Source organism: Spermophilus citellus (assembly GCF_964194105.1).
Source record: "Spermophilus citellus genome assembly, chromosome: 6".
Classification (NCBI taxonomy): domain Eukaryota; kingdom Metazoa; phylum Chordata; class Mammalia; order Rodentia; family Sciuridae; genus Spermophilus; species Spermophilus citellus.
Genome location: NC_138187.1, coordinates 98,727,833 through 98,745,639, shown reverse-complemented (window position 1 = coordinate 98,745,639; position 17,807 = coordinate 98,727,833). Strand labels below are relative to the sequence as shown.

The 17,807-nt window shown below is 33.3% G+C and overlaps 1 protein-coding gene across 4 annotated transcripts in view; it reads right to left on the bottom strand.

Annotated features, from left to right (window-relative positions):
• Positions 1-17,807, bottom strand: part of ARID4B (AT-rich interaction domain 4B) — a 143,920-nt gene that overhangs the window by 59,843 nt on the left and 66,270 nt on the right. For all 4 annotated transcript variants that reach the window (XM_081297196.1, XM_081297193.1, XM_081297194.1 and 1 more), the window contains exons 4-7: positions 15,532-15,597; positions 12,903-12,993; positions 9,448-9,527; positions 3,140-3,231 (exon numbers count right to left, since the gene is read on the bottom strand). In XM_081297196.1, the coding sequence (XP_081153322.1) occupies positions 3,140-3,231; positions 9,448-9,527; positions 12,903-12,993; positions 15,532-15,597 (329 nt within the window). The remainder of the gene's footprint in view (positions 1-3,139; positions 3,232-9,447; positions 9,528-12,902; positions 12,994-15,531; positions 15,598-17,807) is intronic.

Genomic DNA, 17,807 nt, shown 5'->3' with positions numbered 1-17,807 from the left:
TTAATTTAAAAAATTAATGACAGAAGATGATCATTGTTAAAAAGAAAATAGTTGAACTTGTTAGAATTAAAGGTAGAACATAAATGAAAGCCGATTAAATGAAATATGTCAAAAATAATTCTGGAATAACAGGGGGCACATTAACTGGTGTAGCTGCTAAAAGAAAACAAAGGTAGTGATAGATTATTACAACAATGGAATTCTCTGAAGAGACAACCTTATTTATCTTTGTACAAAAATACATTTTAAACAGCAATCAGAGAACCACAATGAAGATGTTTTTTAGTAGAGTATTAAAAATAGAAATGAAGGTCAGATGAGCAGTCTTGAGATCTAGGTCTAAGACTTTGTTGTAGAGAATGAGTTGGAAGAAACAGGAGAATGAAGTTTGAGGAATTAGATTGAAGGATATGGGTAATTCAAACTGTGGTACTTGTTCATGATGCTTACACAACAGGGTTCCAAACACTAAGCAAGCACAAATGTTCAGGTCCCTCGGCATTGAGAATGACCAACCTCACTAGTAAAGGGGAAGAATCAGCAAGTAAAACAAGATCACAGATCAAAATGGGATTCATCCCCTTGAAAAGCAATTCTCAATCTTTTATCTGTTTCATACTTGGTGTGTGTACAGTACAATCCCAAGGCAAATCTCTCATTAAACACAGAGATTCTTAATAGAAAAACCTCCAACTTAGAATGTTTGCTGGAGTCTTTAAAAAGCAAAGATCAACTTGTTCCATAGCACCCACATACTTTATTCTCATATTCAAGAAAGGGACAACTCAGTTTACAAACCTAACAGACTTTTTAATAGATTCTAGTTTTTAATCATTTTTGTACATCAGTCTAAATGATACTCCATAATATAGCTATTTAAAATTTAAAGTATGCTATAAACAGCACACACAATTTTTTTCAAAATGGAAAAAAATTGAGATGTATAAAAAACCATTTTTCCTAAAATATATGTGAATGCTGTTAAAAGTTCAGATAATGCTAGGGCTGGGGCTGTAGCTAAGTGGAAGCGCACCCACCTAGCACATGTGAGGCACATGTAAAAATAAAGATACTGTGTCCAACTACATCTAAAAAAATATATATTTTTTTAAAAGTGCAGATAATGCAGCAAAAACCAATACTTGCCTATTAGATGTAAATACTAGTAAGAAGAATTTTTATATACATGCATATACACATATTTTCATATATAATGAGTTCAGCTGATACACTACCAATTCTTCATGAATTTTTTTCTTCATGTAAATAACATGATGATGGTATTTACCTACTTCAGGGTGACCATGCCAAATCTAAAATGGTCTGAAATGAGAGCATTTTGAATTTTGGATGTTTAACCAGTACAGTCTACACAAATAATCTAAACTCTGAAATCTGAAACATCTCCAGTCCCAAGCATTTTGGAAAAGGGATTCTCTATTTGTACTTACTATATTAACACACTCATGATATTAATTCAATTTCCATAACAACTCTAAAAAATAAGTAATACTAATACCTCAATTTTTATAGGCGAGAATTGAGACATGAAAAGATTCAGTAACCTGTTAAACATCACACAGCAAAAAAGTGGGAGAGTTAGAATTCAAGCCCAAGCCATCTGGTTCCACACTGGGCTAGATAATCAGAAATCATCAATAAAAAAATAATTTTAAATTTCATGAACCTCACTACTCTGACATCATAAATCATAATTAAAAGTTGAGTAAAGGACTGAGATTATGGTTGAGCGGTAGAAAGCTCACCTAGCATGTGCAAGGCCCTGGGTTCCATCCTGAGCACCACATAAAAATAAATAAATAAAATAAAGATATTGTGTCTAACTACAACTAAAAAATATTTTTAAAAAAAGAAAAAAACATCAAGTCTACAAAAAAAAAGTTAAGTAGAGAATTAGAGGAAGACTATAATGATCAGTGATATATAAGATCTTAATTCATAATTAAAGTCATTAATTTTCAAAGAGACATCCAAAGATATCAAAAACGAAGTGCTTCAGTGAATACATTATGGCAACCTAATAGCCCTCTGGAAAAACTGGAAGCATTATTACATCACAGTAATACCTAATATTCATGACAGAGGTCTTTCATACTAATAATGCTATTATATATTTTTAATTTATTTTTGTCTCAATTTTTAAATGTCATACATATAAATAAGTTAACATTTACAACCTGGGTATCCTAAAAATAGTCAAATAACCAGTAATCTAAGTCACTAGTCAGAGAAATTATTCACGTGGTAACTAATCACAGACATGGTAGGAAAATGAGTAACATTAAGTATCTTTTCAATGCAATAACTCATCTTCTAATTTACTCCCTCAAATGAATTTTTATTTATTATTACAAATAATTTGTGCAGTAACTGAAGTACTCTAAAGAAAGAGTCCCTTAGTTGAACAGGAAAAGGCTTATGGAGTAAGGGTGAGTTCAAGTCCTGGTTCTTCCTCTATTCCTTGGATCAGATATTTCATTTCTCTTAGGTTTATTTTCTTAATTTTAATAAGGATAACCTATCTTAAAGAGTTGCTGTAAGGCTGAAATTAAATAATTAGAGAGAGCGCCTACCCAACTATCTCCAATGCTCAGACACAATTAGAATTAATATTTGACTCAACATATTGAATGAAAGCATTCACTTACACTGAAGGTTTTTAATAATTAACTCAATACTTATTTTTAATAGATACTCCAACAATATGTGGCATGTCTGGTTTCAAGAAAAAAATTGGGAGACACAAAATGGTTTACATAAAGCAAGTAGCACTTCTGTTGAGAATTAAAGAATGAGCAAGACAGTGACGTGGAAGGAGGCACTAGAGATTTAAAAAAAAAAAAAAAAAGGCTGATACAGATTATGGACTAGTTCCATTCTGAATATACCACCAAGATATACACAGGGAGAAACTGGAAGTAAATAATAGCTGTTAAGATTGGTAGAGCATAGAGAAGCTCAATTACCCATGCTGAGCAGTTTGAAAGCAATACTAGATCTAAAATTACTATTTGATCTCATTAGCATTCTGCAAATTACAATTTAAAAATAAGAACTATTAAAACAATATTAGGAGAAATGAATTCAGGTTCAACTACAGTTATGAAAATGGACTTACATATGATTAGATCTTCTTCCTCTATTTGTTTTCTTTCCTATGACTGGAGTGCCAAAATGCTCAGGGTTGGTGAGTGGGAGCTGGTCTAATGTCTGTGGGTAAGAACATAAACCCATCACAAGTTATTACTTTGCAAGTGCTTTCTTTTTAAACCAAATCAGTTTGAGATTATGCTCAGATTGCGAGACTAAATTATTCCCCAAGGAAGGCTAAAACCTAAAACACAACTTTCCTAAAGATAGAAAATTCTAGTTTCAAAGATATTAGAATAAAGATGAATGAGACCATTAATGAGGAAAAAAATGAAAAAAAATTGGTTCTTCTGTCTAGATGACTCATTACCTATTAAAAGGTTGACAGGCATCTCAGAATGATTAAAATACAAGAAAAAGTTAAAAAATAACTCAGGGAATATGGATGCGAGAAGTAAAATACCCATCAAACTCTTAGATGGGTGTGTACTGTAGCTCAAATTTTCCCTTGTACATATGGGATTATAATTCATAAAATGATTAACAAGTAACACAAACACAGGTTAACTATCGAGATAAGCACCAACTGCTTTGAAATGGACTTCAGAGAAGCTGTATGATTATTTGGAAAATATAAGTATTTTAAAGAAAATTAAAACATAAGTTTTTCTAAATTTATTTTCCTTTCCTCTTTAATCTGCAGCAACTAATATCATGATACTTCATATGAAAATGTCAACCAATAAATGAACATTTCTTTTTTATTATCAAGTGCATAGTTCACATCAACCAAAGTCCCTCACCCCCTTCCAAAAGTAATGATTTCCAGTAAAAGACTGATGGTTGAAGACAGAAGGAGGGGAAGAAAAGAATTAGTTTTTCTTGTTGTTTGTTTGTTTGTTTTTGCCCTAACTTTCTCAGTATTAGATATCTCAAAAAAATTTTCTTACAATTTGCCTGGCCTTTACTTCCTGAAAAGATTTGACATAAAATGCTATCAATGCAAAGATATTAAACTTGACTCTCTCAATATCAACTTTGACAATATGCCTACTGTCTCTACTATTTTTCTCTCAAAAAACTCTTTTTGAGATTTCCATGGCCAGTTTTCCTTCAGTGTCCTTTGCTATTGGAGATAATTTTATGAGCACCAAGAAAACAAGGGATTCCTGGGAAAACGGCCAGGATGGACATAAGGGTGAGGAACTATTCAGAGCATGGACTTCTTAAAGTTACAATCAAGAGAGTATAGTATAAGAAAAGATATCCATCGACTCTGATTTAAATGTCAGGCATCTAAACAAACAATGCTAAATTTAAAAAGAAATTTTCGACTTCCATTTTTTAAATTGAGGTAACATTAATGAAAATAATGATGAACTGAACTGTGAAAGGGAAAGCATATTAACAATCTTTTGTGTATGATCCATTAAAATATATGTAAATGTGTTTAAGATATCTAGATATTCATCCAACAACAAAGAATATGGTATATAAGAAAAAGGTACCAGTCATAAAGAATTACAAAAAGACTGATTCCCTCAAGGCAAAATTGTTAATTTTTATAGGGCAAAAAAAAAAAAAAAAAACCCCTCATCTTTCAAATTCAGTTTGTACAAAGGCTGATAGAGATTATGGACTATTTCCATTCTAATTATACCACCAAGATATACACAGGGAGAAACTGGAAGTAAATAACAGCTGTTAAGGTTGGTAGAGCATAGAGGAGCTATTTGTAATACTCTATACAAATGAAACAGGTATTTGAAAAGTATTGTTTAGAGACCAAAGCCATCCCAAACACAATATCTACCAAACAGAAAGTCCTTAGAAGTTACTTTTTAACTACTAATTATACTTCTAAAGAGTGAAAATTTCGAAGTACTCCATTAGGTAAATAGGGAAAAAAAATTCTCTGGACTCACTTTCTGCCAAGCTGAGAGCTGGATTAAATGCTTCTCCCCCTCCACAAAAACTAAGGCTGCTTTCTTGAAAGAAGAGATTTTTATTATGTGTTGTGATTTCTACTTTAAGAATCTGTTTGTCATTTCACTTTTCACAGGGAGGAAAATTTCTAAATTACATACAGTATTTTCCTTTTACATACAGTAATTTTCCTTTTTAAAATTTTTCCAGTACTAGGGACTGAACCCATGGGCACTTAGGACAGAGCTACCTCCTCAGCCCTTTTTATTTTTGAGACAGGGTCCATGTTGTCTAGGCTGTCCTCAAACTTGCAATCCTCTGACTTCAGGTGTCAGAGTTGCTGAGTATAGGCAGGCATGTGCTACCAATTCCACTACAGTAATTTTCAATTAAGAAACTACAATCTTTGTCTGGTATGTAATGAAGAATTATAAACAGTAAATAGCAATATCTCTGTCATAGCCTCAATCCATGTCCAAAAAAGGAGTAGTATCTTTATTCAAGGGACAAAAGAGACTGGTGGAAAGATAGCATCTGCTTTGTGTCATATCTAAAGAGTAAACACCAGAGACTCTTGGAAGCGATATTAAAGGCACACAGAAAACCCCACATGTCTAGAAGGAAATGTCTATTTCCCTAAAATGGGATGCAGAAAATAGGGGACTAGAATTTTATCTAATCTTCTTGATAGAGTTTTTAATTGCATGTAGTAAATGCACAGAGAGCAAAGCAGATAAAAAAATCTGCTTTCAGATAATAAACAAAAGTATGAATGCTCTGCAGAAATACCCTGATTTTTAAGCAGCAGTTAACATGCTCAATGAGCTGATTATGACTGGACCAGCAATTTCAGAGTGGGAATTTGAAATGACTGAGGTACTTTTGTTCTCATCATGAAAATCTCAAATTTATGATTTTGTTGTGAAGTACACAGTATATTAATGGCATTAATTAACCAAAATACTGTTGGTATAGTATAACATCCTTCCCAAGGCAAAAATGATACAGATACTACTCCAAATACCTGTACAAAAAACTAAAGCATTTTTAGTATCAAATATATCAAAGGCAGCCGGGCACAGTGGCACATGCCTGTAATGCCAGCGGTTCAGGAGGCTGGAACAGGAGGGTCTTGAGTTCAAAGCCAGCTTTAGCAATGGAGAGGCACTAAGCAACTCATGAGACCCTGTTTCTAAATAAAATACAAAAGAGGGCTGGGGGATGTAGCTTAGTAGTTGAGTACCCCTGAGTTCAATCAGGGTACCAAAAATATATATCAAAGGGAAAGGAGTATATATAGATGGCAAATTAAATTCCCTGTGTACATTCCTGACCATCTCTCTACAGGGCTTAATATACTCAAATTTTAAAATTATTTGATTAATGAACGTTTCCCCCTCCAAAAGATGTTATCTAAGTATAAATTCCATGTCTACATGGTTCACACTGAATCCTTAGCACAGCAGCTCCTGGCATGCTGAAGGATTTAAGGAATCATACCAGTGTACTAATTTTCCTCTCACAAAACATATAGTATACAGCTGCATAAACATACAAGGTAAAACAGATCCTCCCCCAAGGTATAAAGGATACTCAGGTACTTGTTCATAATATTTCAATCTACATCTGTCTTATTCTGACTTAAAATTCTCCTGATTTTAAAACTTCAAGGCCCACATATTATATTGAAAACTAATGTGTAGAAAGCACTGCTGGGAAAAGGAAGGCCTATCAAGATGAGGAAAACATGGTTACTCCCCTCAAACAGCTACAATCTCATAAGGAAAAGTAACAAAAAGACCATAAAACAAGGATAAGCAAGGAAAGTGCCAAGGGATTCAAAGGATAAAGAGAACAAATTTGGGTAGAAAACTCATCAAAGACATCATAGAGGAGGAATCGTTTCTAGTGGGATTAAGAAATAAGGGAAAATTCCAACAAACAGAGGAGCAGGGCTCTGCAGGAACCAAGAAAAGAAAAACACAAAATATAATTTAGAAATACCAAGAAATCTACCAAGGCAGAAGTACAGGAAATAGTAAAATGAGATGAAATCATAATTCAGAGGACCTGTCCCAAATTCTAAATTTAAATGGGAATTCAGTCACTGAGGAAGCAAAAATATTTTCAAAACTAAACAAGAAACCCTATGAAGAACCCTATGAAGTCTAACAGTTTAATAGGTAAGTCCCCAAACAAACACTGTCCCAAATGGTGACTAGTAAAAATAAACTACAGTTTGGCCACACTGTGCATCAATCAATATATATAGACAGGGCTAGAAATATAACACCATTTTAATAACATCTCAAATTTTTAATAGCAAACTACTGAGTTACACAACTTTGCAAACCCTGTATTCACTTTTTTTCCCACATATTTTTTATTGGTCCATTATAGTTGTACATATTTATGGAATTTATTGTTATATATTCACATATGCACACAGTATAACTACATAATTTGGCCAATATCACTCCCCAGCACTTTCTCCCACTCCTGTCCTTTCCTCTACTGATCTCTCTGCGTTCTAGATATCCACCCCCACCTTTCTTTCCCTTTCAAGCTTCTGCATCTGAGAAAACATACAACCCTTATAACCTTCTGAGTTTGACTTATTTCACTTAACATTATAGTCTCTAGTTTCATTCATTTTCCTGCAAATGCCATAATTTCATTTTTCTTTATGGCTGACTAAAATTCCATTATGTATGTATACCACATTTTCTTTATCCATTCATCCACTGATGAACATCTAAGCTGGTTTCATGGTTTGGCTACCGTGAATTGCTCTGCTATAAACATGGGTCAGCAAGTAGTAAGATGGCTATGTCTTCAAGGTAAATTCTGAGAAGTCTTTTCTAGCCTTTTGAAAAGACTCCACAGTGATTTCCATAGTGATTGTACTAATTTGCAGTTCCACTAACAGTGTAAAAGTACTCCTTTTTCTCAACAGCTTCTCCAGCATTTATTATTTGTATTCTTGATGACTGCCACTCTTACTGATATGAGATATAATCTCAGTCTAGGTTTGAAATGCATTTCGCTAATTGCTAATGATGTTGAACATATTTTCATGTATTTGTTGGCCATTTGTATTTCCTCTTTTAAGGAGTCTGTTTAATTCATTTGCCCATTTATTAATTGGGTTATTTAATTTTTTTATGTAAAGTTTTTGAACTCTTTACTATACATTCTAGATATTAATCCCCATTCTGTAGGTTCTCTCTTTACAATCCTAATTGTTTCCTTTGCTGTGCAGAAGCTATTTCAGTTGATGCTATTCCATTTATTAATGTGTGTAATTATTTCCTGAGTGTCTGAGGTCCTACTGAGAAAGTCGTCATCTGTGTCTAAAAGTTGGAGTATTTATGCTACATTTTTCTTTCCAAAAGTTGCATAGTTTCTATTTTGAGTTGATTTTTGTGCAGAGTGGGAGATAAGGGTCTAGTTTCATTCTTCTACATATGGATACCAAGTTGTCCCAGCACCATTTGTTAAAAAGGCTGCCTTTTCTCCAATGTATGTTTTTGGCACCTTTGTCAAATGTCAGATGCATGTATCTGTGTGGGACAAACCCTGCATTCATGATACAACTTTAAAATAAAGAATATGGCTTTGGTGCTAGAAAAGTAATGGTTTAGCCTGTTCTAGTCATCAGTTTCCTTACCTGTAAGTTGAGGATAATAATAGTATCTACTATATAATGTAGCAAATGTGATAACATATATTGGTCTCTTAGCAAAGTCTCTGGGAATTATAAAGCACTTCATTTATTCACCTAACTAACAATTATTCAGTTCCCACTCTGTGCCAGGCAGTGTTAAGAAACTAGGAACAAAGAAGTAAAGATGACACAAAGTCCCCACTCTTGTGAGGAAGACAGGCAATGAACAAAATATTAAGTGCATTTACATATTTTGAAGTCAAGGAATAAGTGTCATGTAGAAAACTAAATCAACCTAAAAGGATGAAGAGGAATGGGGAGACTATTTTCAAAAGGGCGGTCTGGTAAGACTTCTTTGAGGTGAGGCTCTGACAAAGTTGATTGGCCATAGGTAGAAACTGTTGCTAGTATTTACACATCTTTTACTCTTGACAGAATTCAAGTGGGCAATAAATCAGTCATCTCTTCTTATAATTATTGACAAGTTAAAGAAATCTATATAAAAGTGACCTAAAGATAATTATACAAGCTTACCATACTAACACCAAAATACTTGAAACAACCAGGACAACAGAAATTGGTGCTCAAAAACAAGCCCTTAAACACGTTTCACAGATGGCATTATAATAATACCATATATTGATAAATTTTCCTGATTAATAAGTAGATTAATTAAGGAAGCAAAAATTTACCCCTCAACACAAGATATTAAGATGTTCATTCATCATATGGTCACTACTTACTTCACTTTCAGCAAAATGCCTCTCTCCCTTCAGGCACAGTGAAGACCGTCTCAGTGTCTTCTCATCACCATCATCAAAAACTATGTAAGGAAGTAAAAATGGAAGCTACTGAAGAGTTTTTTTGAAGATTAACAACAAAATGTAAAATCATTTAATTTTCTGAGTAGAACAGACCTGTTAACATTACGTTGAAATTCAACGCACATTTTTATATTCTTTAGTGAATAACTTTAAAGTCAGAGTTATGAAGTATATCTTTACCATTTCTAGTAAAAAAGAAATATGCCTGAAATGAAAATATCTTCTCTGAAACAGGAAACAAAAATAAAAACAAGGTGGCATTTAAGGAGGAAATCATTTAAATGCTAACCAATGCTTATCAAGGCAAGTTGTCCTACTGGTAGTTACCAATAGATATTTACCTAAGTGACAGAAAGATTACAAACTCATACATTCAAACTGTTCCTACAAAAATGATTATTTTCATTATTTTAAGCAGGGTTTCACAGACTGCACCAGTGACATATCATATCAGATATTTCCCCGTCTAACTTGTTTATCCTGTATACTTCAGGATATTTAGCAGCAGGCCTAACTCTACCCACTAGATGCCACTAGTTCCTCCTTTCCAGTTGTCACAACCAAAAAATGTCTCCAGATACTACCAAAGCTTCCCTGGTGGAGCATATTCAACTCCCTCCCTGGTTGAAAACTATACATTTAAAGTACTCAAATGTCTACTAAAATATGAGTAAATAAAGTGTTAACTAACTTGATTGTGATAATCACATTACAAAATGTACATGTCTTAAATCATCATGTATAAGACATCTCTTCATTCTTCTACATATAAAAACCAAGTTGTCCCAGCACCAACTGTTAAAAAGGCTGCCTTTTCTCCAACGTATATTTTTGGCACCTTTATCAAGTGTCACTTGACAAAATATATAAATATATACTTATATATTTCCTCATTAAGTATACATTCCATGTATAAGTTCAAGTTCCAAATAAAATCAATTTACACGATTTTATTTGGAACCTAATATTTCCATAGAGCATAGAGACTAGGGATGTAGTTCACTGGTAGAACATGGCATATATGAGGACCTGGGTTCAATCCTCAGCACCATAATAAAACACAATACAACAAAACTAGGGGAAAAATTTTTTAAATAACAAAAACTAAAATATTAAAATATTCTAGCAAAACTATCGTAAATTTGTAAACATAGAATATATGTATATTTTCACGGGCTGGGGTTGTGGCTCAGTGGTAGAGTGCTTACCTAGCATGTGTGAGGCACTGGGTTCAATTCTCAGCATCGCACATAAACAAATAAATAAATAAAGGTCCATCAATAACTAATAAAAATTTTTAAAAAAGGAATGTATGTATATTTCCATGATAAATATAATTTGGGGCTACACTACATTTCTCAGAAATTATGAAAAAGAGTACATGTATTTTAGAGTTACCAAGATCACAATCTTAGAAATTATACAGTTTCTGCCTACCTATCAAAATTAGATTCTTAGACATTAAGCGACACTTCACATTATGTGAGATTGGATGAATAACTCTCAGTACATTTTTTAGTGCTGCAACTGAGCCAATGCAGTGATAAAAGTGTCATGTTCAAGAAACTGACAACCACATCTAATTTCCACCTAGACTACACAGAATCATTTCCAGTACTGCAACTGACATCATCAAATATTTTGCTTATAGCAAAATGAAACATTTCCTTCTCTTTATTGTGTTTTTTTTCCTAATCCCACCAAAATATAAACAAACCTCACCCATATTATGTCAAAGCTCTACAGAATTCGGACATCTCCAAAGACATTTTACTAGATGTTTATTCTCAACTTTGAGGTTGTTTAAGAATAAGACTTACTATCATTTAATAAGTATGATATGGAATAATTGGCTATCCATTAAAAACTAATGTTCAATCATTATTTTAGAATGTTTGAAAAAATTGTGGGGAAAATAAAAAGCTATTTGTAAAACAAAAGTAAAACTATGAGGAAGCTGAAGAACATATTACCAAACAGATCTGTAACACTGATAAAGGCCAATTTTAAACAATTTTTATTTGTAGATGGACACAATGCCTTTATTTTATTTATTTTTATTGTGGTGCTAGGAATTGAACCCATTGCCTCACGCATGCTATGCATGCACTTTACCACTGAGCCACAACCCCAGTCCCTAAAGGCCTTTCTTAAACAAATCTCAGAACAAGGGAAAAGGTGACCACACAAAAATTGCATGAAAATTTAAAGCAGACATCAAAACATGCAATGAAAGGAGCAAAATGTTAATATCTAGAATATCTGAAGAACTCACATCCTAAAAATAATAAGAAAAGATAAACTATCCCAAGAGGAAAAGGGAGAATGGGAAGGTCAAACAATTCACAATAGAGAAAACAAATAAAATGATGTTCCTTATAAACACATTATGAGAAGATGTTCAGTTTCATTAGTATTCATGGGAGAGGCATTAAAATAAAATGTCAAAATTGACAAAAAATTTTAAAAGACAAATATGAAAAGGACCGGGAAAACAGGTATATGCAGCATATCATACACTGTTCATGGGAGTCTTCTAAGAACATAGTTTTCACTACTAAGTTTTTAAAAGGACAGTCCTTTCAAACTATTTCTATTTCTCAGTGCACACACTAGAGAAATATTATACATACAAAAGACACATACACATACAAAATATATTCTACCCAATATATACTCTAAGAGCAAGAAGACTGGCAAAATAGTAAGAGAAAATAAACTATAATGCATGGACTATTATGAAATACAATAGTTAGAAGAAACTCCTGTTAAACAACAATGTGAATATCTAACACTACTAGACTCCATACTTACAAATGGTTACGATAAAGAAAACTCTATACGATATAATTTAAAGTGAAAACTAAATAGAAACCCATTGCATAATATATGCATTCAATAATTTCAAATTGTTATGTACACATATATACATCTTGTAAAAACGTTTTTCCATATTTCACCACATAATTGTCAGTTTTATGAGCTTTTTTTTGCAAAAAAATTGGGTGTGACTATTATGTAAAGCTTTTTAAAGAAACTTATTTATTTATTCTAATTTGTTATACATGACAGCAGAATGCATTTCAATTCATAGTACACATATAAAGCACAATTTTTCATGTCTCTGGTTGTTCCATTATGTAAACCTTTTTATTTTCAGTAGTGTAATTACTTAAAAATCATTTAAGTAATTAAATCTCTTTGGTGCAAGATTAGGATGCATGGAATACTACTGAATATACATTAATGTGGTGGCATGATTATGCAGTGAAATAAGGTAAATTATCTAGAAAGATAACCAATAACACTATTTTAAGATTAAGTTTTACCATATAATTAAATACATATCATCAAAAGAAAAATTATTCTCTTACCTACAGTGTACCAACTTGCATCTGTTAATTTATTGATAACTGCTTCCTGATACACACCATCAAGATTCTTTACTTCCACAACAGCTCCTACCTAAAATATTTTAAAAATATTAGAAAAAAAATTTTTAAAAACTTTTTAAAGATAAATAAAGTGAACCCTGGCTTTCTTTCTTTTTTTTTTTTTATTTTAAATGAGTGCACAATGGTAAAGAATAAAATGACTACTGAACTTGATTTGTGTTAAGATACCAGCAATTTTACCCACCAATAGGTTTATAACATCAATGAAATATTGACATAGCAGAAAAACATACTTGAACAACTAACTATTATTACAAAAACAGTTTTGGATTGACATTGTGCCTCAGTAGTAGAGCACTTGCCTAATACATGTGAGGCACTAGGTTCCATCCTCAGCACCATATAAAAAATAAATAAAATAAATTAAAAAGAAAAAACAGTTCTGCTCTTACAATCCTCTTAAAGGGTTGTGGGAACCGCATAGGATCAGCAAACTACTCTTTTAAGAACCATTGCATATGAAATTGACAATTGAAAAAAATAGCTCTGAGGTTCCTAAAGGGATAGTATGTTCTACTAATGAGAGCAATTTATTATCCATCTGATCATTAAATGCTGATAACTATTTATTAAACTTGTTCAAAGAGACTGTTAACCCCCAACTATGCCCAAGAAAGAAAAGAGAACTCTGAGGAATTAATAGGACTTTGATTAAATGATTACAATCAGTAAACACCATTGTTATTTTTTATTTGTTAAATGGCCTAGGAATTATTTCCATATTAGCTCATTACTGAAAATGTGTTGATATCAAATGACCATCATTTTTGGTAGACTTATTTCTTTATCCAAATGCTGACACTCTACCAGGTGATAGAAAGTTACAAAGGATATTAAGGAACAATCAAACCACAAAACCACAGGTAAGAAAAGCAATTCAGCCAGGTGTGGTGGCACATGCCTAAAATCCCAGTAGCTGGGGAGGCTGAGGCAGGAGGATCACAAGTTCAAGTTCAGCGTTAGCAAATGAATGAGGGTCTAAGCAACATAGTGTGACCCTGTTTCAAACTGAAAAATAAAAAGGGGTGGGGAGGTAGCACAGTAGTAAAAGGTCCCTGTGTTCAATACTCATTAACCCTGCCTCCTAAAAAAGAAAAAATATTTTAATAATCTTGAGACCAAAATGTGGTACGCTGCATATGTCAAATTAAAATAGTCTTAAGTCCTAATCACAAAGGAAATTTTAATGTAGGAAAACTAAATGAACAAAATAAATCAACTATACCACTATCAGGAAGCTGGGGGTCAAAGCAGAGAAGATGGCTTAAAGCTACAAAATAGCTGCCTTTTCTATTCCTGTACAACAGAACTTTGTAGTTAACACCTGTGTGTCTATGCCAGGCCAACAGGGCAGTCAAGCAATGAAGAGCCATGCTCCTGTGCTTATGAGCCAAACACAAACAGAGCATGGATATGTATGTGTACTGAATGTTCAGCAGGGAAGTTTTTTTGATGACAGGCTAAGACCCTATTAGAACTTTGGTACAGCCATTACTGACTGAGACTGTGGCCTAATTATTTCACCTCCCTTCAGTTTCCACTTCCCTAAAAAGGTGTTATGATAAATATTATGTGCAAAAAGACTTAGCACTGTACTAGCCCATACTGGTGGGTAAAGAAATGGTGGCTTAATGTCACACTACAAAAGTACATGTTTTTGGTCTTTTGTCCCTGCAAGAAATAAACATGTATATGAATATTCAAGATGACACCTATAAAATAGAAATGATTGGAAATAAATTTTTACAAGGCAAGAATAAAACCAAAACAAAACAACCACCACCAAACTTAATGAGTTTTAATCCTGCATAATACCTACTATATATGCAAAATATTAATGCCCTGAGGGTTGAATTAAGTCTTAAAATTGAACAAGTATAAAACACATCTATTTCTGTCTCAAAATTACAGCTTCAACAGTTAAGAGATTTTTCTTATATCTACAAATATATTTCTTCAATACTCTTAACATTTCTTAAATTCTCCTAGCCAGGCCAATGACCATTTTCAGACACTTCAAAGGGCCCAAGATCACAAAGTGGCTCCTCACATGTTCTAGAGCTTGCTCACTGACACAAAGTAGAGTAACATTTATTTTATGGGTCAATGAGGAAAAAAATGAAAGCAAAGAAATAAAACTCCATAACTTTTAATAGGAACATGCTCATTATTTACAGCTGCCTAGTGACTCTTAGACTTCATTTTCCAGCAGGTACTCCAAAGAATTAAGAGTTCTAGTGTTTAAGTTTCTCATGCAAAACGTGCATCAATGATCTCTAATTCACCATCTCTCCATCATGGAAAAATCCATCATCCTAGATAATGAAAACACTCAATGCCTTCTGGACATTCATATTTCATTTCTGAACACACTATTAGTTTTTACTGACATATCAGGTATTTTTTAATGTTAAAGCTATTTTTTCTACTACTCAATTTTTAGAGAAAAGCATATATTTTATTAATTATAAAACAAAGTGAACCAAAAGAAAAAGATCATGTATTTCTGTTTTCCAATCACAGAATTGATAATGAATAAATCAATTACCTTCAGTGGGCCCTTTATATGGTCATCCTGAACTTCCACTGTTGAAGAATCATGTCTAAAGGTCACCTAGAAATTATAAATTTAATTAGCCAACAACAATAACAACAAAAATCAAGCAACATAATCTTATATTTACATTAATTTTTCGTTTCTGTTATAAGAAGTAAAAGCTAACAATTGCCTAATTTAAATGGGATCCCAAATCCTAAATGGATTAACTGAAAAATCTTTTGACAGCTGGGCACAATGGTCCATGCCTGCAATCTGGTAACTTGGGAAGCTGAAGTAGGAGAATGGCAAGTTTGAAGCCAGCCTGGGCAACTTAGCAACACCCTGTCTCAAAATAAAAAGGGCTAGAAATATAGCTCGGTCCATGGTCAAGGACCCCGATACCACAAAAATTAACTAATTAATTAAAATAAAAAATAAATCTGAAAGACAGCATAGAGACCTTCAGCTATTGGAGGTTATATAATTTTGTGAAGGCTTAGCTTAATAATAAACGGTAGCCACAAGAATTTACTGAGAGCTAAGCATCACACTCAAGGGGATGCAGCTCAGTAGTAGAACATTTGCCTAGCAAGCATGCAATCCCGGGTTCAATCCCAATACTGCCAAAATCAATTAATCATCAATCAATCAATCTCCAAAACAACCCTTTTAGGTAGATCTGAGTATTTCCAGTCTGTTGATAACAAAACTCAGGACTGGTCCAAGCTCATAACTAGTACATGGTGGCACTAAAGTTCAATGAGCTCCAGAACTTTACTGTACTATATGTCAGTACTACAGAAATCAGAAAACAGAAAACCAGACATGAACACACTTAAGTTAAACTAAAGGATTCAAGTTTGAATATTTAAACTAAAGGGTTTGTGTTGGAATATTTAATTAGCTAGTGAAAAACATGATAGTTTCCACTGTTCAGTACAGAAAAACTTGTTTTTTCTTACACAAGGCAAAACAGTTCTTAAAAGGATTGAACCATCATTATGTTCTTATCAGATTTATGTGATTATCAAACCAGCTATGAAAGGAGATGCATAGTGGCATCCCAGGCATTTCTGTATCACTAAGCATCTCCACTTTACTTAAATCATCTTCATAGGTATCTGTATGTATCCTTCACTCAAACCATAAGCCACTGGCAGATGGGAGGTCTTAACACTAAAGTTTCAGTGTCTTCATATAGTGCTTAGCACAGAATACATGTTCAACAAATGAAAACTGGTAGTAAAGAAATTTATCAACAATTTTGTTTAAAATGCATTCACTTTTAGTTATAAACAAATTAAACTGGTCAAGATATATGCTCTCAATCTGTTAAGAAAACCATTAATTTTGAATTCAAAACAAATTTTTAGAGCACCCCCCCCCAAAAAAAGTATGAGGCACAAGGTGTTCTCTCCTAGCAATGGAAGCAGTAGAGCCAAAAACAAAGTTTTGTTCCTTTTATTTAGATCAAAAAATGGTAGGAATGCTAGATGTCATCTTAGCTAGAATGCAAGTTGGAGGTAAAATTCAGACGATAATTTTTTAATTCTTGGGCCAAAGCACGGGTCCTGGAATAACAAGATTCCTGCCCCCAGAGCATGTTTCTTCTAACAGAGTTGTTGTGTGTTCTCAGCTCTCTACCAGAAGGGAGGATCTTTGTCTAATTCACAGGAAGGTGTTACATGTGCTAAAAGCAGCCCCAGAAAAAGTGAGAAAATTAGTGAGTGTTTTTCTCTTCAACTCTAGTATAGTGCTGGGAAAAATGGAGTGTTTAGGGAACACCAGTGTGTGCAGTCAGAAGAAGAAACATCAGTACCCTCATAAAACCACATTATAAGTGAACTGTCAGCATGCAGACTAGAAAGGAGAGGCACCTTGGGGCCAAGATTCGTATCTTATAGGTCTATAGCTAATTCTAAGGCTTTTTCAAATGGTTCTTAGATAAGAGCATAATGAGTGAGGAACCCAAGCATGCAACATAGGAAAAGCTACAGAGGAGAATCAGATATTCTCCACAGGAAGCACAACACCTCTGCAGCCAATGGTTGACATATCTGCTCATCAGGATGATAAATCTCTGGAGGACAGAGTTCAGGTCTCATTCTCGTATCCCCACACACTCCTTCCCACTAAGTTTCATAAATATGGTTTACTAATCAATATATTATAATAAATGAATGAATATCAACATTCAAATGTTTTACTTGTCTTATATTTTTCAAATACACAGACATATTTTTGTTATTAAATATAGGTGGCCCATGTTTTATTCTTTCTCTTTT